The 27789-nt window shown below is 41.1% G+C and overlaps 1 protein-coding gene across 2 annotated transcripts; it reads right to left on the bottom strand.

The window, feature by feature from the left end:
- Positions 1-270: 270 nt before the first annotated feature.
- Positions 271-23081, bottom strand: RIPK2 (receptor interacting serine/threonine kinase 2). Of its 2 annotated transcripts, XM_074145455.1 has the most exons (12): positions 22832-23038; positions 18689-18842; positions 17366-17521; positions 14894-15051; positions 11598-11647; positions 11074-11235; positions 7797-7882; positions 7525-7614; positions 6819-6924; positions 6083-6158; positions 3177-3355; positions 271-873 (listed from the first exon to the last, which is right to left on the bottom strand). In XM_074145455.1, exons 1-12 carry the CDS (start codon positions 23017-23019, stop codon positions 548-550), a joined length of 1731 nt encoding a protein of 576 aa, XP_074001556.1. In that variant the 5' UTR covers positions 23020-23038; the 3' UTR covers positions 271-547. The 2 variants fall into 2 exon arrangements, with proteins under 2 accessions (XP_074001556.1, XP_074001557.1); XM_074145456.1 differs by lacking the exon at positions 6083-6158 and having other exon boundaries at positions 3177-3356; positions 22832-23081.
- Positions 23082-27789: the final 4708 nt, after the last annotated feature.

The following is a 27789-nucleotide window of genomic DNA, read 5'->3' as shown; positions in this document are numbered from 1 at the left end:
CAAAACAAAACATAATAAAAAATCCTGTAAAAATGCAACGTAAGCTTCCCCCCACCTACTGTTCTTCTCCAGTATCTCATGAGGAGTAACCAGTAAGGCTGAAAGAAGAAAATTATAAACACAGCATACAAGCCCCGAAAGAGAGCACCAAGACTTTTTCCTCCCTCTATGGGAAAGACCAGATGGAGGGAGACAAACCAATACTCCAAGTTGAGATGGATTGTCTCAAATCTGTGAGGTGAAAGGAATGTATATGTATCAACAGAAAATATGTAAAACAGGGAACATTTAATGTTTTTTCTTTATCATGTATAAACAAAATACTTGTATGAATTGGGTCAGTAAGTGTCAAGTGTTTGGCTTTATGACTGCACTCCAACTGATTAATTTGTAACTCACCAAATGCAGTCTAGATGAACTCAGTGTCATTTCTGAGACACTACACAGGCACAATAAAGACAGAGTGGTACATATATAAAACTACTGTACAGAAACAAGACTCGTTTTATAAGAAATATTCACATGGCTTCATACAGAAAGAATAAATTTAAAGATGCAGTCTTAGAGAATTAGATACAATGTCTGGATAAGGTTGAAGTCCTAGCTGTTTGTTATCTTTCAACTTTTGTATTATAATTCTGGCAAATTCCTCTCCTTGGCTATCTGAGGTATCAAGCAGTTGCCGGACTTTTGATGTCCTTGTGGGTTTGGTGCTTATGAGTTCATAGTCTTCTTTCATGAGTAAAAATCTTGATAGAAGAGCATCCAGTGACTGATTCAAACATGCTTCAGTCATCTGATCGATAATTTCTTCTCTTTTACTTTGGATCCATTGATGAGCTACGTTCTGTTGTATGGTTTCCAAAACAAAATCTGAGATTGGAGAGGATTAAAAAATAAATAAATTAGCATTGTAACTGCCTGTCAATAAATAATGCCATAAAACAAAGAACAAGCTGAGAAAGAGCTGTTTAAAACTTGGTTTTGGTCAGAAATACACTAGACTACTAAACATGCTGTTAACATTTCACTACTGTATTCCATATTTAAAATGTTCCAATTTGTCAAATTCGGTGGTTATTTATTTTATCTGAATCACAGAATAATTTAGATTGGAATTTCACTGAACTTCACTGAATTTTTAGAGTTGGAAGGGACCATAAAGATCATCTAGTCCAACTCCCCTGCTGAAGCAGGGTTGCCCAGAGCATGTCAGAGCATGTTACTCAGGACTGCATCCAGGCGGGTCTTGAAAATCTCCAGAGAAGGGGACTCCACACCCTCCCTGAGCAGCCTGTTCCAGGGCTCTGGCACCCTCACCGGAAAGAAGTTTCTTCTCATATTTGAGTGGAACCTCCTATGTTCCAGCCTGTGCCCGTTGCCCCTCGTCCTCTCACTGGCAACCACTGAAAAGAGTCCGGCTCCCTCCTCCTTCAACCCACCCTTTAGATACTTATAAGCATTGATAAGGTCTCCCCTCAGCCTTCTCTTCTCCAGGCTAAAGAGTCCCAGCTCTCTCAGCCTTTCTTCATAAGGGAGATGCTCCAATCCTTGAATCATCCTCATTGCCCTTTGCTGGACTCTTTCCAGTAGTTCCCTGGCCCTCTTGAACTGGGGAGCCCAGAGCTGGATGCAGTATTCCAGTTGTGGCCTCACCAGTGCAGAGTAGAGGGGGAGAATGACTTCCCTCGACCTACTAGCCACACTCTTCCCTATGCAGCCCAGGATTCCATTGGCCTTCCTGGCCACAAGAGCACACCGTTTGCTCATTGTCATTTTGCTGTCTACCAGGACCTCCAGATCTTTCTCTTCAGAACTTGACTCCAGCAGGTCCACACCTAACCTGTATTGGTGCCTAACATTCTTCTTCCCCAGGTGCAGGACCCTACACTTTTCCCTGTTGAACCTCATGAGGTTCTTCCTTGCCTAGCTCTCCAGCCTGTCCAGGTCTCGCTGGATGGCAGCACGGCCCTCCGGGGTGTCAGCCACCCCTCCCAGTTTGGTATCATCAGCAAACTTGCTGAGGATACACTCGGTCCCCTCATCCAGGTCGCTGATGAATATGTTGAACAGGACTGGACCGAGTATTGACCCCTGGGGGACACCACTGGTTACAGGCCTCCAGCTTGAACCTGCTCCATTAATCGTTACCCTTTGGGTCCTGTCACACAGCCAGTTCTCAATCCACCTCACTGTCCCCTAATAAGGAAGGAACCCTCAAGGAAGTGATTTGGCCCAATGGCCTGCTCAAAGCTTGGCCAACTTCAGGGATAACTCAGGTTGCTCAAGGCCTTGGTCCAGCTGAATTTTGGGCACCTCCAAGTAATGGGACCTCTACAGCCTCTGTGCACCACCTGTTCCACTGTTCAGCCTGAGCTGGTACTAAAAGCAGAGAGTTGGTAACTTCACTTTCCAGATGGATATTTATTGAACTTTACAGAAAACATCCCTGTAGTTTCCTGTGTATTTTCCTGAAGCTGAGGATTTGCAGAGTGAAAAGGTGCCGATTCTCCTATTTCCAGAAGAGGGATGACGCAGCAGATCTTTGCAAAGTCGCATGTTATTGCGTGGCCCATAAAAAAATATCTCTCTGAATAATTCATCATGCATCAGAGTTTCTTTTTTTTTTTTTTTTTGGAAGCACACTTTCAACAGTCATTTGATGCATAGCAATGTCATGCAGTGAGCTGTCAACTAACAGAGAAGATCACTAAAGGTGAGATGCTGACACAATTGCTGCTTCTCTTTACCCCACCATTACTAAGAGGAAGACTGACAGGCTTAAAAAGTGGGGAGAAGTGACAGGCAACAAGATGTGTTAAGCTCAAGCTAACTTTTTCCTGTTCTGTTGGACTGCTACAGCAGTAGGAGAAAGGAGGAAGAATATGAGCAAAGGGAATGGGATAAAGAAGACCCAAAGCAGCAGGAATTAAGTTTGCTTAGAAGGAGAGAAAAAAGCTAGGAGCTACAGGTACATGTACTTGGTCACATTTTACATTGGTTTTACTTACTTTGTAATATAAGGCTACAAGGACAGAATTACTTCCATTCTTAATTTGTAGAATGCTTTGTTTTTGTTTTACAGATGAACAAAAGTTCCAGTTTCCATTTCATACACACATATATTTATTAGGACACTTATTTGGGTCTTGGAATTAAATCAATGTTTGCTGTACCTGAAGGAATTGGTGATGATCGCAGCATACAGGATGCAGAATTTGAGGCATCTGAAATACTCTTCCCAGATGAGGGAAAATGACTGTATGGATGCATAAGAAGTCTGGCACTCTGAGTTACAGAGATATTTTCATCTATGCTGTGACTGCTGAGAGAGTGTAGACCCTCAGAATTTTCACCTTAAAAAAAAAAAGGAGGGAAAAAAAAAAAAGAGGGAGCCATATTACTTCTATGTTCAAACAAAAACAGCCATCAGAGACTATTTAGAGCAATTCCATAAAACAAGTCATAAACAACCTAGATTCACTTCAAATACAACACATTATTCCTTACACTCAAGTTCTGAATACATTTATGTCCCTTATCTTTTGCCAGGGCTTGACCATGGGTTTGGGGGTCTTCTTTTATTTTAAAAGAACATTGAGAGAATAGATCTGGTAAATGTGAGCTTTAAAAAAAAACCTGTTTGACAGAAAACTTTTGTAAGGACCGGAAGAACAAAATAACTCCTTCAAGTGTTTGGCGAGGTCGCTAGGAGTCAGCATGAAAGCTGACTAATTTATTTTGATGAAGTTTGGCAGCGTAACAAAGGTAGAAAGACTGAAAGAAAGATCCAGGTGGAGGAAAAGAACATGAATACCAACAGCAACATTCGGCGGGAAGCCAATCATAGAATCATAGAATGGTTAGAGTTGGAAGGGATCTTGGGAGTCCGTCAAAACAGCATGACTTCAAGAAAGCTTCATGTAAACATTCGCAAAGAAAGGGGGGGAAAAGGGTTTTTTTTCAGCTGAAAAGCTTAATAGTTTACATTTTAAGGATTTTTTATGGCAGAAAAAGATGATGGATGTGAAAGCAGGAGTAGGAATGACTCAAAGAAGAGATAACAAATAGCTCATGAGAAACCAATCACAGGTCATATGCATAATTCTGTATACAGTTTTCATTACAGACTTTCACAGTGTCACTTGATAAAGCACTCCAGAGATGTTAACTAAGAACCAGAGATGCAGATGTAAGAATTCAGATGAACATCTAAAGACACCATAAGAAGAGGTAGCCCCCTCCAATGGAGGTATCTTAAGGTGCATTCCTAGATCAGAGTGTTGACCTGTGAAAGAATATGGCTAAGTACAAGAAGCAGAAATAGGAGAATGTGAAAGAAATGAAACTCTTATTTAAAAAATGGTGGACTAGAATTCATAGTAGCTACCTTCTAATTTCATTAATGAGAGAGAAAGTAAGATGGGCAGACCTATGTAGTGTAAAATAACAGAAGTTATCTACCGCATGAATGAGAAAGGATTAGGACACAACAGTGTGAATAAAAGATCATTTTAGAAAAGGATTTAAAACAGCTCTGCTGGGATAGATTGTTAGAGAGCTCTAGGAACACATGGTTCTTTAATAGCATTAGAGACAAAACTACCAGGATTATTCTAGTATGGGAGAATGAACTTGACAAGTGACCATAGCATAAGAAGTAGAAAACATGCTAATTAAATTTTGCAGATGTTATTTAGAAAGAATGGGTTGACCCAGGTTACTCCGACAGAACCTAGTTGACCTAGAAGACTGGAGTAATAGAAGTGGAAATTTGGTAGCACAAAACATGAGATCTAGACTTTCTGCTTCAAACTGAGGCTAATGATTTGGAATTGAGATGAGGAAAAAAAACCCCTAGGTAGACTATTCTGTAAAAAAGGATCTTGTGAGAAAGGAAAACCAAAATTCTAAGGTGAAGTTCTTATTTCAGGCAGAAAACACCTGTCACACTTCTTTTCTAATACTAAGTACAGATGTTTGGTAGCCTTAGTTCAATGACTTAAGTTAGAACATGCACAGGGAGGACTAGTAGGATACCAGGAGAATGAAGAAGCTTATTTTACAAATGGACTTCAAAAGGGCATATTCTGTTTGCCTAGCAAAACAAAATGTATTAAAGAATTACTCTCTATATCAGAAGTAAAATGGGAATAGAGCTATTTAAGCTTAAAGCAATGCCCAAGAACAAGTGTGTGTATAAGCTGGCTAGGGAAGAAAACTTAAAGAGGCTGAAAGTTAGAACAGAGTTCCTAACTCTGAAGGAGGAAGCTTCTGAAAAAGTCTTCTAATTATATTGGTGGAAAAAACAACTCAACTAAAATCTATAGTCATTAACTTTCCCTTGGTGCTATGCCAAACTCATCTCTAGCCAACAGATACCTGGGAACAGCTTTTCACCTGAAACAATTGCGTCTACTTTAGGCAAAGTAAGAAGAACACCAGTCTTGCTTTCCATTATACAACTACCTGATGCAGGTATTGGCAAAGTAATAACAAACACTTCTGCTGTAGTGTGGTTTTGTAGACTCTGTTTTCATAGGCTTTACAGTATCTGTACACACATACAACAAAGTCTAAGCAGTAACTCTGTAAAGGACCACCGACTGATCAATTAGATTAATAGTACCACCACAATCTCATCAATGACCTCCACAGGCAGCTATAACAATTTTTAACAGGAACCAGCAGTAAGAAGGGCTGACATTTATCAATATTTTATCTGATTACACTTACAGTACATGCTCATCTTCCATTTTCTAAAGTTCATCACAACATGCCTATTAAACTTGGTAACCACAAGTTATTCTTCATCTTTAAGATTTTTATGCTATGTGTATAGATAAATGCTTGGGTAGAGGTACAGCCAAACTACACTACATTTGCTTTCTGCCATTTCCCCCTGTAACTCAAATTCCTTAAGCCTCCTGTAATTTGTTTTCCCTGGAATTCCTGCCGTATTTATATCTTTCTAGTATATTGAGTACAAGCCCAGAATCATGGATGTGTTCAAGCAGGAGCTGGAAAAGAAACTGCCTGTGCCCTCCTACGTCTACCAGAGTATCTCCAGTTTTGCAGCACCTCAGCACACTTTTCTTTGATGCCCTGCTTTAGAGCAGTGAAGTCAATCGTCTTGTCTGCTTTCACACCACTGGTCCCTGCAAAGCCAAAGGATGCTCCATTCTTCTGAAATATATGTTTGCGTTCTTTCAAGAGAATAGCAATACATAGTTTCACCATGTACTCCTATCTCACCTGTGTCCCATTGCATTTTTCTGGCTTCTGATGTCAGCAAAACCTCAAAATTGAGTTTTCTCTGGGAACTTTGCCAACTTTTATTCAGAAAAGGTGACAGCTACAAAAGGCCTGTGCAGATGCTTTTGCAAGGCAATCTATTTATTAAAGCCATTTTATTCATTGAACTAAAAATGATCAAGGGGTTGGCCTTCACTAGAAACTCTCGGTTTACTCAGCTCTAGGAGTGCCTCAAAATGTTTTGCTTTTTTATCTTTAGAAGGAGTTCACAAATGATTAACGAAACTGCCAAGAGTCTGAAGGGACAAGTAAATGCTCTCCCTGCACTCACAACCCTGAATAGGAAAACAAGGTGTGAGCTGTGGGGATTTCTCAAGTGACAGGAATAGAAAATCAGAGCTGGAATACTCCAGTTTTTTACCCAGAGCACTAAGTTTACAAAACACATCTCTTTTCTGACATAAACAGAGATCCAACTATCTACTATGCAAATGCAATGTTACAGTGGGAGTGTAAAGCTGCAAGGGCAACTTAAATTTATATGAAGTCATTAGTACCTATACCTGATGAGAGGATATTACACTTGGGAATAGACTTGAGTCTTGACATATCTGGAGAGATGCTCCGAAGGGGAAGTGCATCACATTGTATGGAGCCAGAATGTGTTTCCTGAAATGATTCCAATTGTACAATGAAAACGCACAACAAATAAATACAAACTTGCAATGATTTAAAGAATACTTTCCCATCACTGTCTTTTCCCTACTATCTAAATGCTCAATAGGCAGCGTAATTAAAATACAGTAAACCAGAAGAAATCTATCTAATCCTAATACTTGTGTTTTTCCAAAGCTGACAGGAATTTTGTATAGAAGTTTAAATTATTAGTAAGAATCAAAAGAAGCAGCATTAAGAACCAAAATGTAAAAGCAAATCTGTATGACCCTATACAAGCAAGCTCCTTAGAGGTGTAAGGGAGTAGAAGAGAGTCTCTTACAAGTTGCAGATGTCGTGTGCTGCATTCCTCCTTGAGGGACCGGCTTTCCCACACTTAGAGGATATACCAAACACGCCCTTCTTGCTTCTGCTTACCCACCCTTTACTATCTATCCTCACCTATATGGCTCAACTAGTGCATTTTATGCCTTTCCTGACTGCATAGGAAAGTAAACTGCAGAACAATTCCCCCTTACTAAGTTAACCTCCCTTTAAAGCTTTCAGGATCTTTAGTGATGCAGACATACCAAATACAATATGAAAAATATTTACCTCTTGGGGATTCAGAGGTATATTCAGAGATATCTGCTCCACATCTGTTTTCTTTCCACTCTTGTAAATACATCGTGATTCATACAGTGACTGGAAGAGACATAGTTACCTGTATTAAATTTCTGCCGTAAGACAAGATGACAGCTCTGTACAAACACGTGCTTCAGCCAGATACAAGATTAGATAAATGACAAAGGAGATGACATTTCTTTTTGCAAGCAAAAGTTACCAACTTGTTTGACGAACTCATGACGGTAACAAAAGCCACTTACCTTTGATCTCTTTAACAGAATTACTGCTTCCAGCATCGCTATTTCATCAAACGTTCGCAGGACTGGCTCAAGGTCTATTAAGCATTCTAAATAAAGAAAGAATACTTTGCTGAAGGATTTATGGTGGAGATTAAGTTTTCATTTTGCTAAAGCTACTTTCTTACATTTATAAAAGTAATTTGTCTATTGATACGTATCAAAACCCAGAAGTTTCTTGCTTTCACCTGCTAGTTACAAACACAACAGTTTCACATCACCAAAACAAACCCTGTCCTGATCTGGGCACCTCAGCACTCTGTATCAAAAGAGATGCAGGACTGTGCCCGACCGCAAGGCTCGCATTCCTGGAATGGAGAGACCGGTGGATTTGCTATATTTCAAGATAGACCCAACAAGTCTGGTTTGCAAAATGGGACCAAGCAGCAGAAGAACTCAAAGCGGGTCACTGTCTTTCCACTGCAGCAGAGGTCTTAAATATTTATATAATAAAAATAAACAAACAGCCCTCCACCACAGCAACATCCAGAATAGATGCTGTGCGGCGGGGCCAGAGAAGATGGTGACAGTCAAGGCACTGACCTATCACATGCAGTGAATCCAAATGACACTGTCCTCACGCTCACCGAAGGCAGCAAGTCAAGTTAAAACCATCTACTCCCACAGGGAGACACACAACAATCCAAACAATCCGATAAGCAAGTGACAACCTGTGCTATGCTCCCTCGCTTTCCAGTGCTGAAAGGTTTATAAAACTAAGTATTTACAATTTTGAGATGACTGTATTATAAAAACGTCTCTTTGAAATTGTGCTCAAGTAAAATAAAACCTCAGGAAAGAATGATGGTACATCACAACTCTACTGCATTTCTATGGACTCCACCCATTTGACAAAACCCATTTACCATACTAGCAATCCATCACACTGCATCTTTATTAACATATTTTTATTTTTTACTATAATTTTACCACACTTCTCCCATATTAATTTTTTCCACTAGTATCTTCAAGACATACATTAAATACTAGGATTCTTACTTTCTTGCATCAGCTAAAGTGGAGTTTTACAGGTTTAGCACTGCATTTTCCACACTGAAATACTGGCACTGTTAATTTTTGTTGGTTATAATTAAATTGTAGGTACACATTCAAAGTGCATGCAGAAACATGGTGATAAGTAGTCTTTATCCCTTCTTCATAGGGGGAACAGACAGGTTAACTGTCCTATTCTATTTAAAGATTATTTAACAAAAGGGTGTTCGGATATTTTGGTTTCCACCCACCCCATGCTACGGTAATTGCAAAATTTCAGTGAGCTTTACTTCCCTTAATTTTGCAACAGCCTTGCAACTTCCTCTTTCTTTTTATGATAGTAAAGTAGGCAAAAAAGCAATGCCTGTTTTCTTCAAAGACCATCTTACTACAGACACGACACTAATAATTGAACCCAAGTTAGCTCACACTTTAGTACGTATCCCAGGTAATTATCCCTTCAGTGTGACCACAGACTTTGATTGCTATTTTGTTTTGGTTAACTGGCACAGGAAAACAAGAATACGTAAGAAAATATCATGATGTATCCATTCTTTTTGATTTTTAAAAATATTATAAATAGATATATTTCCTTGCCTGGAAAAAAAAAAACAAACCGCAATTTACAATCATACAAACCAGCCTCATGCAAAAATAAACTGATATTTCAGAACGTTCTTAATGCAAATAAAAGAATGCCTCAAAAAAGGCGATGTAATTAATTTTGGATTGTAAACAAAACATGAAGATCAGTTTGGATGCGTCCCCATTTTGTCCTCTGCCAAATTGATGGAAAAAAATTGAAGTTCTGAGCATTTCTTTCTAAGCCACGTGACAGCAACTTTCCAACACTTTCCAGCTCAAAGGAAGTATGCCTATAAATGTTATCAAAATAATAAACAAAGTTCTGCTCACCAAAGGCATAAATGAAATATTAAGACTGCAGGCCTTTCTACTTGTAACATTAAAAAAACCCACTGAAACAAACCCTAAAAACAAAACCCACCAGAACCAATTAAAAAACCCTAGTATTTCAGGTTTGAGTCATCGCAGCCTCAACCTAACCAGTGAGAAACTTAAAATATAGAATTGTTTAAAATATAGAATTGTTTAAGCCAGATCTCTTTGTACTGTTCTACATTTGAATACTTTCAGTAATTATCTTATTCTACATTTTTGCCTCTCGAAGGCAATTTAGCTTTCCCGTAGAGAATTAGGATCACGTTTGCTACAGGTATAGGGAGGAAGTTTTTAAAGCACAAGCAGATTAAACAATCACAGCAAGGCAGCTGCAGGAACCACTGTGAGCTTCACCACACTGAGAGATGTGACCACAGCAACACTCACACGAACAAATTTCACAGTTGAAAACAGGTGATTGCTTTCTGCCGATTTTTATGGAATTACCTTTACACAATGGCCAAACAAGAGCCGAATGCCAACACAAAATTAGGCACGTTAAGAGAAATTTTTATGGGGTATAAATTTGGACCCAACATACACCAAGTATGTTGGTTAAGTGAGACAAACACAGGTTTGCAAAAATCAAACCAAAACTTTTCCAGTTCACGCTATGCCACTCTTATCTCTGCAAGCTCACACTTTAATCTTATTCTCTAAATTCTGTAACCCACTGTAAAAAAGGCTGAAAGTATCTATTTTTGGTCTCGTGGACAAAAAGCTAAACAACGGGAAGAGGGATGGAGAAAGTTAAGCATGTGGGTTCAACCAGTTCCTGCTGAATCTGGGATGTAGAACTTCAAAAGATAAAGTCTTAGTGAAAAAGATTTGTACTAGAGATGCAAACACAAGGTGAAGTCACTACACCTTATCTGATGTGCAATGATTTGTTGGCGTGTTTGCCAGCTTGCTCATAAATCCCACAGTACTCATTATATACTTCACTTCCCCCCCTTCTTAAAAAAAAACAGTTCCCTTCAACAATAAACAAAAAAACCCCAAGTGAAAGTAGTTAAACAAAATATGCTGCTTTTTTACAGGTAAATTAGAGATGGCAAATGCAAAAGACTCCAACTAACAACTTAGTTTTATGGCACACACATAGTTCCATTCATAGAAGTCTGTTTGCAGACAAGCACCTTATGGTACGCAACACGACAGGGCACATGTATCTCATGACATCCTTTACCACTTCCTTTTTGCAACTATGACCTTGCTCTGCAAGTAACATGTTCGACAGAAATCTGGCAATTTAAAAATCTTTTCTTATTAGGCAAGGTAAACTCACTTAAGAACGATGGTCTTTCATCTGGGTTTTGTGCCCATCCACTTCCTATCAGTTTTATGATGAGCTCTCGATGAGGAATGTCCATTGATAAACTTTCTTCACTTAAATCTAGCCGCTGTCCTTGTGACACACTGTACATTATCTGCAAGGGGTTTATAACTTCTGTCAAAATAGACATCGTGCATTCATTAGAAATATATGCAATATAAATAGATTACTATAGGAGGAACAATTTAGTTTGCAGACATAGCATTTATAGTTCACCGAAATAAGGTTATGCTTTTTTTTTTTTTGAAAAAAAGATACATTTTTAATTTATCAAACAACACTAATTTAAAAAAAAATTCCAAAAAATAGTCTAATTGCAACAGTAACTCAAAGTGTTCTTCAACAGCCTGAGATGTTGAATCATTAAAAAGTAACCCGTAAAATGAAGTCCCCAGGTACTCAGTTCCTAGATTTAGCCCCTATGTAAGGTTGGAAAAATAAATTAAAAAATAAATTAAAGGAAGACATGGCCTTACCTTCAAATGGCTGTTTCCTGGACATCACTTCCCACATAATAATTGCATAACTGTTTAAAGCATCAAAAGTATAGAAGACATTAATTTAGGTTGCCAACACTTAATAGCACAATGTGCTCAGCTTCACATTTTATTAAAAACTATTTTGTTTTTATAATTTTATTAAATATTATACTAATTAAATAATTTTATTAAAAATTATTTTTCTAAAATGGTCCCACATGCACAGACGGGACTGACTATAGCTAACCACAAAGACACCTTGAATATATGAAGACTAGCAGGAATTTTAACTAGTGACTTCAACTAGAACTAGTTAATAATATTAAATACAGAAAAAGGTATATGGCATATAAACTCCTATTACAAATTTGTATTAGCTCTGCTCTACTAACATGTTATGAATTACATACATGTAGTTTAAATCTCAGTATACAAATTAAAGCGAGCCCCAGAGTTCCAACTGCTCTGACCTAACTGCAATACTGTGGTGTCTCCCCAGTCTGGATCAACACTCTGACGTTCCTATGGGAAGCAGGGCACTAGCAGGGGCGATGGCATTCACCCACATCTCTATCCCAACACCAAGTCAGAGTCAGGTAAGATACAGACTTGCATCTGGGAAGCACACTCCAGCTGGCCTCCCCAGCCATATATACTTTCAACACATGCAATCTTCTCTGTGGGGAGGGATGTCCCTTTTATATACAAGATTCACTTTACAAAAGAGACTCTCAGGAAGACCACCCTGAACTACAGCCAGCAGACTGTACACACATCTGCTTATTCAAACTGGTGAAATTTTTTTCCATTCACATCAACATGAACGGGAAGTGGCTCAGTGAATACGAATCTGCTCCATCTTTAGTTGACAAGTCACTCCCTTCAATCATCAGGATATATTAAAAAAAAGGTAACTTTAAACAAGTTTGTAATTTAATTGGATTAGATTATGTCATTTAAATGAAGAATTGACTTCATTTCTAAAAGAATAATCAATGCAGTTAAAGCAAATAAAAGAAAATAAAACAATGTAAAAACCCCAAATCTGGTTTTCCTATTTAAGAATAGGAACTTGATTTGAGGAATAAATCTGTAAAGCTAAAATGAGAGAGCAAAAATATTTCACTGCTTGAGAACCTCATTTCAAACATATCCTTGTAAACTTACTTCTACTCCTTTATTTTTTCAATAAATCCATTTCAAAATGGATTAAAAAGCTTTTAAAAAGTTACTTCAAAAAATTTCCACTGAAGCAATAAAAATGAAACTATGCAAAGAATTATTTTTTTGCTAAAGAAGAATTATACTTATCAGAATCAATGTTTGCTTAACTACTCAAGTAACTGTACACAAAGACAGTATTTTCCTATACCACTAAGAAGTACTGAATTTTGCATACAGCTTACATTTAACTGCCTCAAAGTGTTTTATCATCTAACAGATACCAATGAGGAAGAAACAAAAAATTTAAGTAAGAACAAAATAACTGACACTTAAAATCAATCATATAAATTGAGCTTGCCTAACTACTTATTCCTTTCACATTTTAACATTCATCAATGTTAAAAATTTATTCAAGTAGCTTTTAATAGAAGCAGTCCTCCCTGGCAGAAAGCCCGCTTTTGATGCATTCCTGAGAAATTCATGCAAGCTGCTCTTTTTCAGCACAGCAAAATGTTCCTTTTCTAAAAGTTAATGCTGCTTGACTGTACTTTAAAGGATTTGTTTCTTGAAGAAAGATCCTTCCTCACAAATTAGCTTCAATACCTCAACAACATTCAGCTGTATCTGCTGTGGTCAATTCATCAGACATCCAGCCTTTCATTCAGCTTGGAATCTCTCTACAATTAAAGACTATTTTCTTAATTCTACAGCACTGCAGCATACCACTTCCTGCTGATCCCTCTTCACACTAGCCATGTTTTCCTTTCTTACTTCTGCTACACAGCATCTCTTGCTGATCCTGAGCACAGACCTTCCTGTGTGACCTTTCTGCTGGTCATTTCATTGTCTCTCTACCTTCAAGTCTTCCTGCCTTGAACTGCCATCCCTCTTTACGACGTTGTCTCTGTTTCTTTTCTCTCTTCTCAAATAATCTCTTTCTGTCCTAATCTATCAGTTTTCTAAACTCTTCTACTGATCTTTTCTCTCTTATTTTCTCCCATTTGGTTGTTATCCCTCTCCACGTATTTTTTTTTTTTTTCTTTTTAACAGACATTTGTCTTCCTCATCTCCACTCACTCATTAAGCCACGAGCCATACTTTCAAATCCTCTAAAATCAGAAGCCAGAGGAGATAATGTCACACTACTTCTTTCCCCACATTATACTGTTACTCCTTTTCAATGTCTTCCTAGTCCAGATTTTCTCATCAAAGGGTGAGGAAAAGCAGGTACGTTAGCATCTCTATTCTTTGGGCAGGAATATCAAGGAACTTTGTGTGCCCCTTAAGGGTAAGGGATAATTAAGAGAAATTAGTGGTGTCCCTGGAAGTCAGTAAGACCTGAGACTGATTCATCTCTCACCAAAATACGACCCTGTCAAAGATAGCTTAAGGTAAAGGTGGTAGAGTGATGTGCCTCTTCAAGCCTCCTCAATCTCCATTTACACATGACAATTCCCTCCACGATGGCCCAAGTAATCTTTGAGCTCTCTAAACCTTTTCAGATTAGCTAATTGTAACTCTCATATCCTAAGAGTAATTGCTGTTTTGTTATTTGGGTAGCCACCACTTTACTACTTCCTATTCTATTACTTCTACTACTCAAAACTGACTGACACAAATCTACCTGAACTTTCATAGAGCAAGTTATTCCTTAAGCAAACCTCTTTAAAGACTTCCTCCACTCCCATCATCCTGCTTTTTCCTAACCCCGTTCCAAATATATGTTTTCTTCTTTCCCCCGAGTACACTCGGCAAATTGTGTTAATTGATATGCACAAATTACAAGGGTATGTGCATTGAAATAAAGGTGTGAACAGTTTTTCCCCTCCCTATATTGTCTCTGTGTGTACACTCATTTATAGAAACCAGTCTTCTCTCTCTGTTTCTCTAGCTTAATTTCTTCTCTCTTAGCTTAATTTTTGGAGCATGACACTTGTCACAGTGTTTCCTAAAGAAACAGGTGATCAAATCCCGCTACCACTCAATTCTATTTTCCCCGATTCATTTTGCTTATAAACTTACGACACTTCTGAAAATAATAAAATTGCTGAAACTATGTTAAAGTCTAAGTTCAGTAAATCAAATGTGAACTCAGATTGCAAAGCCCACTCGAGAACCACACGAGTTACCTGTAGATATCGTGTTTTACGCTTGCACGGGTTTTCTGACTGGGATTGTAATCTTCAGGTGGCATGTAGATAATTGTCCCTCCTTCTGGCAAAGAGGTTTCACTTCGTGATTGCGACATGGATATGACACGCCATTTTGACATGCCAAAATCTGCAATCTGGAAAGGACAAATCAGTTGTTCTGAGAAGAAAAACTGGATTTATCTGCTGATCATTGTTAGAAATTCCTGAAATACGCCCGAAAGAACAGGTCACTAAAAGCCCTTAACCTGACACACAAAAAGTATGCGGTTGTCCCAGCAACAGGAAACACCAGCTCCGCTTCAGAAAGCATTCCCAGGTCATGACTCATGCTATCCCTATAGCTCTGCCCTATCCTGTTGTTCTTTTAAGGAAGGACTCATTTACTCTACGGCTGGAAAATCTCCTATGGGAGTCTGTCCTGTGTGAAGAAAATCACTTTCTTTGAATAAGAAGAGCAAACAAAAAAACCACTGAGTACTTCTAGCCTCCCGGCTGTGAAGAAAGCACAAATTTAGGATAAATCATAATAGCTCTATGTAAACTTAGCTTGTAGATAGCCCGAGACAGTTGCTTTCACAGAAAAATTTCAGGGCAACTCCACCTCACCCCCAAAACTTTGAAATATTAATCTCAGATTAATAGATTTGATATTCTGAAATTCTGTGCTGCAAAAAGCTGCTGAATAGTTTGTTTACTCTGCACTCTGGGACCTTGACCCTTCCTACAGAGTTTACAGTACATCTTCATCAAGAATTAAGTGACTTCAGTTTACATTCCCAGACACTCGTGAGCCAGGGAGCAAGATGTCCGGCTGGGTTACGGGTAGGGAGACAAACAGCCAGCAGAATGAGCTTGCTGGCTGAGCTGCAGTGTCCAGCATACAAGGGAAAAAGATAAGTAGCCAGTGACCAGCTCTGCACTTGTCCAGCATTTGCAGAAGAGCAAAAGCATTTTCAACAAAGATGCCTGTGCGAGCACTGCGGCAATAAAGACTACAGAAATAACTTTTCTGGAGAGCCTACAGTCAAAATCCACGGTGAAAAATAACCTTTTTTTCTCTACAGCTCAGTCTCATCAAGCCTTCCTCACTGTAACTGTCACAATATCTTGCTCATTTAGTAGATCTGGGACAGCGCTCTATGAATGGTGCTACTTTTATACATATGCAATGCTTCTTCTATTTGGCATGCGTGATAACCTTCCTTGCATTTCCTGCCAGCTGCCCTAATTTAGAGAATCTTGCTTCACCCCAAGAAAACACTTAAAAACCCAAAGGACAGGCTTCCAGAGACAGGACAAGAGTTAACCCCTTCCCTCCAATTGCTCCAGCAAAGCAAATGTTTACATGTGGTCGGGCAGAGCAGCAGACTGCATCAGTGCTGCTAAGGATCAAAAAAAGACTGGATAAAAAAAATTACTTGGACCAGTTCCCTGATCAGGTTTATCAGGAAGCCTGAGAGATGGCAAGACCAGCACAACCGAGTGGGAGGAGGTATGACCTACTGAGGGCGTGAGCGGAGACAAGGCTGTGTAAGGCGTCTTGCTGCCAAGAAAAACATCTTGGCAATGGAGAAAGAAGAAATCAGCACTGGATCTTTGATCTTGCTCAAGGGACTCAGAAAAAGATTCATCTCATGGTACCAACTGAAGCATTCGCCACTCAAGTATAAATTCAGTGCAAAATACCTCTTATTTCTCATTCACTTGAATAGTATATTCTATAAATTTTAAAAACAGAGGATCTTTTACAAAAGAAGCCAAACCCAACTCTTGCAATTATGGAAGCACCTAACCCTTTTTTCACAAGTACTTTTAGCCTCTCTTTCACATCATGGCAGTGATATTTTAAAAGGCAGAATAAAAGTTTAAACTATTATTACTTCTCTTTGCTTTCTCTTGTTTGCTCTCTCTCTGTTTGCTTTCTCTAAGGAGCTTCACAAAAGCCATCTTCCAACATGTTCAGATTTCACAGTTAAGTTTTACATGTTCTTATACTACACTAACAGAACATGTAGGTGCGTATTGCATGACAAATGTCAAATGGGGTACTAATGTTTGAATTTGGTTCTACTGCCCTCCAGAACTAACTTGTCTGAGCATCTCAGACAGAAACGCTTTCTATTTTCTCCTCAGAAAGGGCCAGACGTAGCTACCCTTGGAAGGTTGCCATACGAAAGCGTCACTGCTGTTGAGTATCAGCTACTGCTATAGCACAAACAGCCCAAATTCTGGCCTTCTGGTCTTCTCAGATGGATCAAATCCACGCTTGAGCAAAGCAGAGTTTTCAAAAGAAGTTGGCAAGTTCTGTCTGCAAGGACAGAATAAAACATCTGGCATACAACTATGTCCCCCCTGCACGGCCACATCCTCACTCTTCCTCCTCTACAATAATTAAAACACTTTCGCTCATTCTGGATGCTGAAGAACACAAGAATTAAATAACTCTACCTTGACGTGAAATTCATCATCCAGTAAAATATTCTGGGTTTTCAAGTCATGGTGCAGCAATGGAGGATTCATGTTGTGCAAATAGTTGACTCCCAAAGCAATTTCATAAAGAATGCGGAATCTCAGGCACCAAAGAAGGTCAGGGTATACATCTTTCTGCCAAGAGAAAACCACAAAACCAGAATATAATCCTCTGGTCTGATCTAACAACACAACACAAAGACGTTCGTAATAAGAGGAAAGTCTTGGACAAACAGTAATCTTTTAAAATATACATTACATGAGCTCCTTTAAAAATTCTATCTGAGCTGGTTAGCTGTTAAAATAAGTATGTGTTAATCATGAAGTGTTATACTTCCATTCCCTAGCATGCACATAATAGTTCATGACTCTTATACACGATGTAGCACATTTACTATATTACTCATTCATATGGAAATACAATTTACAGATGAACTCCTGTATGAAATTTGCAACCCACAGCTTATAAGTACTACACAAAGGAAGGCAAGAATCATAACTTCAATTGACATTGAGGAAAAAAAAAAAAAAAAGCTGTGGTGAAACTAAGCACAAAATACTACCTTTATAAGTATTAATACACCAAGAAAAAGGCAGTAAAACTCAACTGAAATCTTAGAAGTTACATCGACACTAATGCCTTTACGAAAAACACACAGCTGAGCTCCCTCAGGTATGAGATATGAACTGGTTAAAGGTACAGACAAGACTGCAGTGCTGTTGAGACCCAACTGCAGCAACTTTACAGTAGCAACACCAGATGCTCAGACCAAGCTAATGGGAACAGCTGAGAGTTCAGCACAGAAGAACTTACTCCCGAGAGTAAGATCTGGTAGAAATATCCATATCTGTTCAGATTAGCTAAATTTGACTTGATAAACTAAAGTCAACATTTTCATTTTTTTTTTTTTTTACTAAAGATTCAAATGCAGGAAAAAACCCTCATCTTTGTGTGATATTTACATTGGCAATAACTCTGAAGCCCAGGCTGAAGTAAGCATAAGTATTTCAGCTTCTAATCAGAGAACAACAGAGATTTTTAAAGTGATTGTACCCAATAAATCACTGTGAAGCCAGTTTTAAGTCATGACATTAAGGGAAATAGTGTAATAAAACTAAAGTGGTTTGAGTTTGGTTGTCTTTTTGGGATACAGAGCACCAAATACTACTAGTGATAATGACTATCCTTTAATTTGAAATATTATTAATAATAGACTTTACTGTACTACTTCTCTTAAGTATGGAAATTATAACCTATTTGAAACAACCAGAGATTGCATTAAAGACCGTAAGTACACTTACCCCATGTAAAAGCTGGTTTAATGACCCATTTGCCATGTATTCTGTTACTATCCCCAGAAATTCAGGCTCGTTGCAAATTCCCAAAATTGGCAGAATGTAACTAAACCTGGCTTTGTGTAATATCTCTGCTTCTTTTAGAAGGTGGTTTCTATCACTTAAAGAAAACAGAGAAAGAAAACCATTACCATACCAATACTAAGAAACGCAAAGCAAATGTTGAATTCACTGTATTCTCTCTAAAAAAATTATGTGCCTATATGCATTACCCCTACCTTTCACCACCTGTTTCCTATGACAATCTTTTGATAACAAGATACTGTAAGACAAATTAGAATCTGCAAATGCAAATACAAGATAGCTTCCTCAGTTTTGTTGTACCACACAAATCCCTCTGTTTCCATCACACGTTTCATCCATGTTTCCAGTAAATAACGATACAGTCAGAACTCCAACTTTCACTGTCTTGCATAACCATAATGGTAATAACCAACTACATTTGTCCTCTTTTACTGCCCATCTTCCAACCCTGAGTTTTCACTGAGGCTCAGTATTAATATCTTACACAGTAGGAATTGTAATACTTACAGTTCTTCAAATGTTTAAATTTAGTGGACACTGACATGCACTAAAATAATGTGGGCTAAAGGAATGCACCTTCAGTTTCTGAAGGAAAAGGAATGACCAACTACATTTTGTTTTCACATAAAATGTTCCTTCAAATTGGGCTCCTGCTTTGAATCACCCTCCGGAAAAAACATCCCCTGGTTGTACAGGAAGAAGGAAAAGACCAGCCTCACGATGTCTGGATGCCTGAATTTGGCTGTGAGAATGCTCTTTGTAACGCCAAACCCCCTCATAAATGTGAATTTGATGCATATTTACAAATTCAGACCTTGCAGCATCTGGATTTGAGAAGCTCAAGTTTTACTTGAGACTCAGTATGCTTCTATCCCTGAAAATTATAAAGTATTTAGTATGACATATCTCAAATATTGTTGAAAAAAATAGGTTTGTTGACAGTGAGGATACTTGGACCATGAAGGATAATTCTAAGAAAAAAAAAAAAGATTTAGATTTTATACCAGCGGAGATTGGTGCAGGTACAAGTATGTGACGAGGATGTCCAATGACAGGACTTTTACAGCACATCTCGGACTCATCCTTTGGATGTGAGCCAGCAGTGGTGGCCATACAGCTGTGCTGGGGCACGGCCGCACATCAGCCAGGGCTATGCCCACCACGATTTGCTCTGCACAGCACCGTCTTGAACACGAGCCAGCAGTGTGCCCAGGTGGCCAAGGAGGCCAACAGCATCCTGGCCTGTGTCAGGAACAGCGTGGTGAGTAGGACTCAGGAGGTGATCATCCCCCTGTACTCGGCACTGGTGAGGCCCCACCTTGAGTGTCCAGTTTTGGGCCCCTCACCACAAAAAAGACATTGAGGGGCTGGAGCGGGTCCAGAGAAGGGCAACGGAGCTGGTGAGGGGTCTGGAGAACAAGTCTTATGAGGAGAGGCTGAGGGAGCTGGGGTTGTTCAGTCTAGAGAAGAGGAGGCTGAGGGGAGACCTTCTCGCTCTCTACAACTCCCTGAAAGGAGGGTGTAGCCAGGGGGGGTCGGTCTCTTCTCCCAAGTCACAGGTGATGGGACAAGAGGAAACGGCCTCAAGTTGCGCCAGGGGAGGTTCAGGTTGGATATTAGGAAAAATTTCTTCACTGAAAGGGTTATCAAGCATTGGAACGGGCTGCCCAGGGAAGTGGTTGAGGCACCATCCCTGAAGATATTCAAAAGATGAGTTGACATGGTGCTCGGGAATATGGTTTAATGTTGGTGGGGGGTTTTTTTTGGGTTGGTTTTTTTGTTTGTTTGGGGTTTTGTTTGTTTGTTTGTTTTTGTTTTAAGGTTGGACTAGATGATCTTAAAGGTCCCTTCCAACCTAGGTGATTCTGTGATTCTGTCTTCCTGTGGCTACACAGCTCCAGGGTGAGAGCTGGCTCAGGGCACACACTGAAGAGCTCACGTCAGTCTGGACCCATCGACGTAGACCTAGCCCTCACAAAGCAAAGGCTGTCAGAGTATAAGGGGAAAAGAGGAAACCTGGAGAGCTAAAGCCTGCCTCTTTTACAACAGAAAACTTTGAATTTAGATGGATGTGAAATTAACGGCAATTGCTGGTCCTTATCCATGTGATAGAGAAAGGCTTCTAGTAGAGGAAATTCTAGGAAATGATAGAAGTTAAAAGGCAGCCTTCAGGGAAAGCATGAGATGAAAGACACAACTCTCTCCCTTCCTCCCTCTCTCCTGAAAAGGCTGGGTTTGGGAAAGTTAGGGGTTTTCCCAGGCTGTAAGGCACATCTGCATGGGGATTCAGCTCCAGCCGGGAAAGGAGTTGCAACATATTGAGGTCTATTCCTGTGTCTGTAAATCACTTCACCTTTGTCTGCTCCATACCAGAAGGGCACTGAGTAATGCCTAAATTAGTACAAGCCCACAATACCTTCCCAGCTGGCTCTGCTCTTTGCCTGGTCACACTCCCACGTTCTGGGATACACAGTGCAGGCTCCCAGTTAGGGGAATTACCTGCACCGTGAACTCTTCCCTTTTCTTAACAGCATTTACAGGATGGCATTTCAAGTTGCCTGCTACACAACCAGCACATCAGATATAAGAGATTTCTTACAGCTTTTGGTCTGATATAGGGTAGGTGGCTGAATTATTTTGATTACCTCACTTATTCTTTTCATCATAGTTTCACAGGTTAGATGTCACACTAATCTGAATTTTTGCAAGGCGAAAAATAATATTTGTTGTTTTCTCCTGACTGAGTTCAGAAGACAAACACTGTATTAGCAGGGATTTAAGCAGACATTTAAAGTAAAGAAAAGAAAAAAAAACCACTTATTGGAGAACACACTATTCCTGCTTAAAAGCGTAACTGAGATTCCATTTCATTCTGGCATGATTTCAGAGGTAAAAGCTTGTGTATACACACCTGGGGAATAAGAGGTCAGATAGTTTAAAACAACTTATCTTATATTTTAGCATATTGGCTCACAAGACTAGAAGCGTGTTATTTTGAGTTAATCCATTCTGCCTAAATGCCTAATACTAGATCAAAGAAACTTAAGGCAGTAAAGATTAAAGACACCTGGATAAGACACAAGAGGCAGATTTACAGTCAGACAGGCTGAGAAGAGGCAAGTTTGCATTTATATGATAAAAAATTGGCACTGTAGGAAGTGAATGAGGCAGAGATGGATGAAAAATCCTTACCTGCTGCCCCCTTACATGGAGCAACAGCTCCTGTAACAAACACTCTGGCACTTGAGCCCCAAGAAAACGGGGAACACAATTGCTACAAGTTGAAGAGCTAATGGAAAATACCAGTTGTACGCGGGGGGCCTACAAGCCTATTATTTTAAATCAGCTTCCCTCAGTACTGTGAGATCTGGAGGAAAAAAACTGTGCAGTGTCTCAGAGAAGCTTCTTCTAGGAGCTAGACGCAATCTCTAATGGATACAGTAATATATTATGCGTAGTCTCTCTGTCTCTCTCTGTAAACAACAAACCTAGAGCAATCACTGCAATTTTAATATCCTGCTGATACTTCAGGAACGTGGTCAGCAACCAGCAGACCCAGAAAGAAGCTGAACCGTGCAAATCCCACCCTGAGGAGGATCCAAGGTGCAAAGAGGCAACCTCCTTAGTTAAGTCTCGCAGGCTGAGACCGAAACCACCCATTTTCAACAACCGAAAGAGAGGAAGCTCCGGGGCTGGTACGTGATTTCTCATGGCTCAGGCTGAATCACTCTTCCTGGGATCTACTTTGCCCTTGCATTTAAAGCTACGAGTGCTCTACCGAGGCGCCCGGTCTCTGATCCACCAACCATGAGAAACCCAAGCCCGGGCAGAACCCGGGCTCCACCGCCCGCGGCCGCTTTACCCACCGACGGGATGCACCCCCCGGACTGTCCCGGGCCAAGAGGGAGCGAGGGACCCCTTTCCTGATTTCGGAGAAAGGCGGGTTTAATTCAGTCCTTCCCCACGGGGGGCGGCCCGGGGAGGGGGGAAGACGGGTGATGGGGACCCGGGCCGCCCCCCTCCGCGATGCCCCCATCCCACCAGTCCCTCACCTACCCCCGTTACCTGTCTAGCAGCGGTCCCTGCAGACATTTGAGGGCGACCGGGACCCTCCAGTCAGCGTGGCGGGCGGAGGACACGGTACCGTAAGCCCCACGGCTGATAAAACGCAAATCCGGCAGTTTGTTGGACGGGATGGAGGGAAGGGAATAGCTGATGGCGCCCGCCCGGACTCCCCCATCCCCGCCGCTCATCCTCGCAACTCCCGCCGCTGGGGACGGCTCCGGAGCGTCCTTTCTTCCGCCCTCCTTCCCCGCCTCTCTTCCCTCCACCTCCCGGGCCCGCCTCCTCTCCGGTCCGCCCGCAGCCCGCTCCTCCTTCAGCCCCACGGAGAAGCCACTTCCCTTCCCCGCGGAAAACGGCCTCCCCCGGTTTCCCGGGTGGGGGAAAGCGGAGCCGCCGCCATGAGTCTTACGGGGAGGAGAAACCCTGGAGCGACCCGGTGGTCTACTCGAGAGAACTGTGCCGGGGCAGAAGCCTCCGCCTTCGGGGGAGCCGGGACGCGGGGCCGGGGATGGAGCATCCCCCTACCCCGTGCGGAGGACGTCGGGCTGGGGGCATCCCCGGGGCCGGGGCTGGAGCATCCACCCACCCCGTCGGGGAGAAGTCGTGCCGGGAGGCATCCCCCGGGCTGGGGTTGGGGAGAGGAGGGAAGCATCCCCCTGCGTGCAGGAGGCGGGCGGGGGATGTGTTATTTCTGTTTTCCAGAGAGATGATGCAGGATGGGAGGGCCCAGCCCGGCCGGGAGAGCCGCCCGCCCGTCCCGCTCCGGAGCTGTGACTTGCGCAGTTCCGGGTGCGTGTTCATTGCGCGGGTGAAGTGAGAGGAGAGTTAGCTCTTGCAGTCGCTTATCTCATAGAATCATAGAATCACGGAATGGTTAGAGTCGGAAGGGACCTTAAAGATCATCCAGTTCCAACCCCCCTGCCACGGGCAGGGACACCTCCACTAGAGCAGGTTGCTCAAAGCCCCATCCAGCCTGGCCTTGAACACTCCCCGGGATGGGGCATCCACAGCTTCTCTGGGCAACCTGTTCCAGTGTCTCACCACCCTCACAGTAAAGAATTTCCTCCTAATATCTAATCTAAATCTCCCCTCTTCCAATTTAAAACCATTACCCCTTGTCCTGTCCCTACATTTCCTGACAAAGAGTCCCTCTCCGGCTCTCCTGTAGGCTCCCTTCAGATATTGGAAGGCTGCTATGAGGTCTCCCTGGAGCCTTCTCCAGGCTGAACAACCCCAGCTCCCTCAGTCTGTCTTCATAGGAGAGGTGCTCCATCCCTCTGATCATTTTCGTGGCCCTCCGCAGGACCTGTTCCAAGGTCCATGTCCTTTCTGTGTTGAGGACTCCAGAGCTGGACACAGTATTCCAGATGGGGTCTCACGAGCGCAGAGTAGAGGGGTAGAATCACCTCCCGCGACCTGCTGGCCACACTTCTCTTGATGCAGCCCAGGGTGCGGTTGGCTTTCTGGGCCACCAGCGCGCACTGCCGGCTCATGTTGAGCTCATCTCCTCTGTGTCTGTCCTAGGAAGATTTTTTTTTTCAGGATAGCAGCATTTCAGAAAAGAAATTTTGAAATTTCCAGAAAGTGCACTTTCACCTTTGCCCCTGCTCAGAGCCAGCTGCCTGACCGGCTGATATGTTCCTGATAACTTTACGAGAGGGTTACGCAGGAAGGTTTTTCAAGGCCTGTTCACCCAGTCAAGCTGTCATAGACTAACAAAATAGTTTAATTTAAAGTTAGAAGTTCCGCAGGATGAAATGGAGATAAACAGAGCAAATCCCTCGCCTTTCCATGTGTATGGATCTTGGGCTAAACGACTGTGGCTTTTCACCTCTCTCGTCTCTCCCAGTAATGGATGAGGGACCAGAGAATGAGGAATAAGCTTTCAGACTGTGATATCGTGCAGTATTCCACAGCATGCATTTTAAGGCATGACAATTATTTTTCAGTTCTGTCTATGTCCTAGTACTTTAGATAGATTTGCTATGCTTTTCCATTTTTCTTGTATCTTGGACAATTTATATCCTCCAAATGCTGCAGCATTGCAAACATACTGAGCAGCCATATGAAGCAAGCACTGACTTAATCTAGATTATTTTCAGTTTTCGTTTAGCCTTTGTCCTTCACACACACTAGGTGGTTTCCCAGAAGTGTAATTTCAGTGCAATGTTTGCAATACACAGGTTTGGGGTATCTGTTTATGCATGCGCCTCTCTGTATTTACCGCGTCGGTAGTACTATATGTCATACTATTTCAACTTTGATATGTGAGAAAGATTTTGTTTCCTAAAGAAAATAATATGCAACGGACATCTACCGTGAGCATGTACTACAAAACCACTGTGTAAATACATATGGTGTTTCCCATTAAGAGAGTATGATTATCACTCTACTAAAAATTTTAAGATCCTGTACAAAAAATTATTTGTGCATCTTTTTGCCATGTGCTGTGTTGATTTCATGTATATTTGTAGTTTTAAGTAGACTAACTTAAAACCCAAGAAAATTACTGTGATTATAAAAAGTGGCAGATTGGGAACGATGCCAAGAGTATTATGATGGTCTTTTATTTAACTAATTGCTTTGTTCCAAAGTGTAGAGCTATACGTTGTTATAAAAATATGTATCTATTATCAAGTGTACGGTGATATATTGTCTAAAGAGCCCATCTATTTCTGTTGATGCCAGTGGGTTTTGGACCACACTAAGACAACGCTGGGTCGGTTTCTGCTAGTTGAGTGGAAGCAATATCAACATTTTCATCACAGTAAAGGAGTTTAGGATGAGTAACAGGAATAAATAGTTGCTACATTCTACAGATCTTTAGGAATTTTGTCAGAGTTTGAAGGCAAGCTTGCTAGTAAGGGTGGAAAGCGAAGAGGAATGCTCCGTTTGAGGTCTGTTTAGCCTGGAGAAGAGAAGACTGAGACAGATCTCATCAATACTTATCAATATCTAAAAAGCAGGTGTCAAGAGGATGGGGTCAGGCTCTTATCAGTGGAGCCTGGTGACAGGACAAGGGGCACCGGACAGAAGCTGGAACACAGTAAGTTCTGTCTCAACATGAGGAAAAACTTCCTTACTTTGAGGGTGACAGAGCACTGGAACAGGCTGCCCAGAGAGGCTGTGGAGTCTCCTTCTCTGGAGACGTTCAAAACAGCCTCGATGTGTTCCTATGCAACCTGCTGTAGGTGAACCTGCTTTGGGAGGGGGGTTGGACTGGATGATCTCCAGAGGTCCCTTCCACCCCTTACAATTCTGTGATTCTGTGATCCAAGCTCCGTGGCTGTAGCGCTGTGGTGAGCTGTGGGTTTTGCTGCCACGCTAACACAGAAGTTCCAAAAAGATAAATTGGTGACTTGGACCTCCCAAGACAAAGAAAGGTTCCTGAGGGAAAAATCAGAGTGAATCGTTACTGCTTCTGGAAATCCCCCTATTTTTTTCATTAGTATATTTAAAAGGCATTCTCTCAAATGACACAAGTGGCATCACAGCTGGCTTGAGGTTTTATTGTTGAAGTTATGTGATATAAACTGCAGCTAAAATACAAAGTAATTTCAGTGCAAATTAAAGCTTTTAAATATTCCTTTGAGATTGTGTTGAAACTGTTGACTGTTGTGAAACTCAAATACAATGTGACGTCATCTGAGGTATTATATGTGGTGTTGTGATTTTTAAATTAACCGTATAATTAACTTCAAATCAATGCTGTAATGGTGTTCGGGGAAGCCATGTAACACTATCTGTTGACTTTCTGTTTCCAACTGTAAATTGGGTCATAGCCTCATATCTGAGAGACTTGTGTTACACTCATTACTTATTATGTGCAATTGAGTTTATTTTTAATTACTTTTAACAATTTTTGAGAGATACCTTCAAAACTAGATTTCTCAGTCGGTATAAGACCTAACTTGTTTCAGCAGTTCATCGCATGGAAAAAAACCTAAACTTTATTGTTTTCATTATTACTGATTTTTACTTAAAATCCTTTTGGTATCTCTAAATGTAAGCAGAATCCCATCTTATAACATGTGCAAAGAGACCTGCAGGAAATATCAATGGCAGATTTAAGGATAATCAGTGACGAAATGGTGAACTCTGATTAGATTTCAGTAGGCTGAAGATTGGGAAAATAAGCATTTTCTTGTAAAACTCCATCTATCTGTCTATGCAACCATAGTGGCAGCTCAGACTTCACTCACAGAGGAAGTGCAGCTCCCTCGTCAGTGAAGAGCACGCGATGGACTTCCCAAAGGTGTGGTGGTTACAAGAAGAGAAAGGTGATGGAGACAACGTGTAGCAAAGCTGCTTGTGCCAGTGCTAATTTGTGTGATCCTCTCTGGTGGTGGCAGTGGGATACGATGCTTACCTAAAAGAAACCTTTCCACCCCAGTTTTCCAGAATCCTGTTGAAGAGTTAAATCTGTGGGAAGTTCTAAAGCAGTGAGCAAGTAGATTTTCTGGATAAATTAACTTTATTATTGTCGTGGTTTCGGCCTAATTTACCAAAACCAGACCGACAGATGGCCCTTCCCTGCCCTTCTCCCCCCCCTCAAAAGAGGAGAGAGGAGGCGAAAGAGATAAGGAGATTCAGAAGTTTAGAATGAACTAAACTACTTTAATGAAGAATTAATATTAAAATAAAAATAAAGAAGAAAATAATGAAATAGATACAATATATACAAAACCATATCAAGCTCCCAGGATGACAGTCACGTCACCGGCAGGCACTGGGGAAGTCCCAGACTGGACTCAGCGATGGATGGGAACTGGATTCCAGCTCTGGAGTCAGGAACACACGGATCGGGATCAAAGGCAGATGAACAGAGTCCTCTCTGGATGTCGGCCATCGCAGGAAGGGGGCTGACCCTTTGATCCCTCAGCTTTTATACTGAGCGTGGGGCAGATGGGATGGAATACCCCAGTTGGTCAGGTTTGGGTCACCTCTCCTGTCCACTC

This window comes from Numenius arquata, chromosome 3, assembly GCF_964106895.1.
Source record: "Numenius arquata chromosome 3, bNumArq3.hap1.1, whole genome shotgun sequence".
NCBI lineage: Eukaryota > Metazoa > Chordata > Aves > Charadriiformes > Scolopacidae > Numenius > Numenius arquata.
Note: the sequence above shows the minus strand (reverse complement) of the source record. Positions and strands in the feature narration are given on the sequence as shown.

Excerpts from the sequence above, each read along its gene's own strand:
- RIPK2 (XM_074145455.1), bottom strand. The coding sequence starts at position 23,019 with ATGAGCGGCGGGGATGGGGGAGTCCGGGCGGGCGCCATCAGCTATTCC. Across the intron at positions 7,883-11,073 it reads TGAAAGACCATCGTTCTTAA|AATGCTTAATAGACCTTGAG; the intron begins GTGAGTTTACCT and ends TTCTTTATTTAG. Across the intron at positions 6,925-7,524 it reads TACCTCTGAATCCCCAAGAG|GAAACACATTCTGGCTCCAT; the intron begins GTAAATATTTTT and ends GAATCATTTCAG.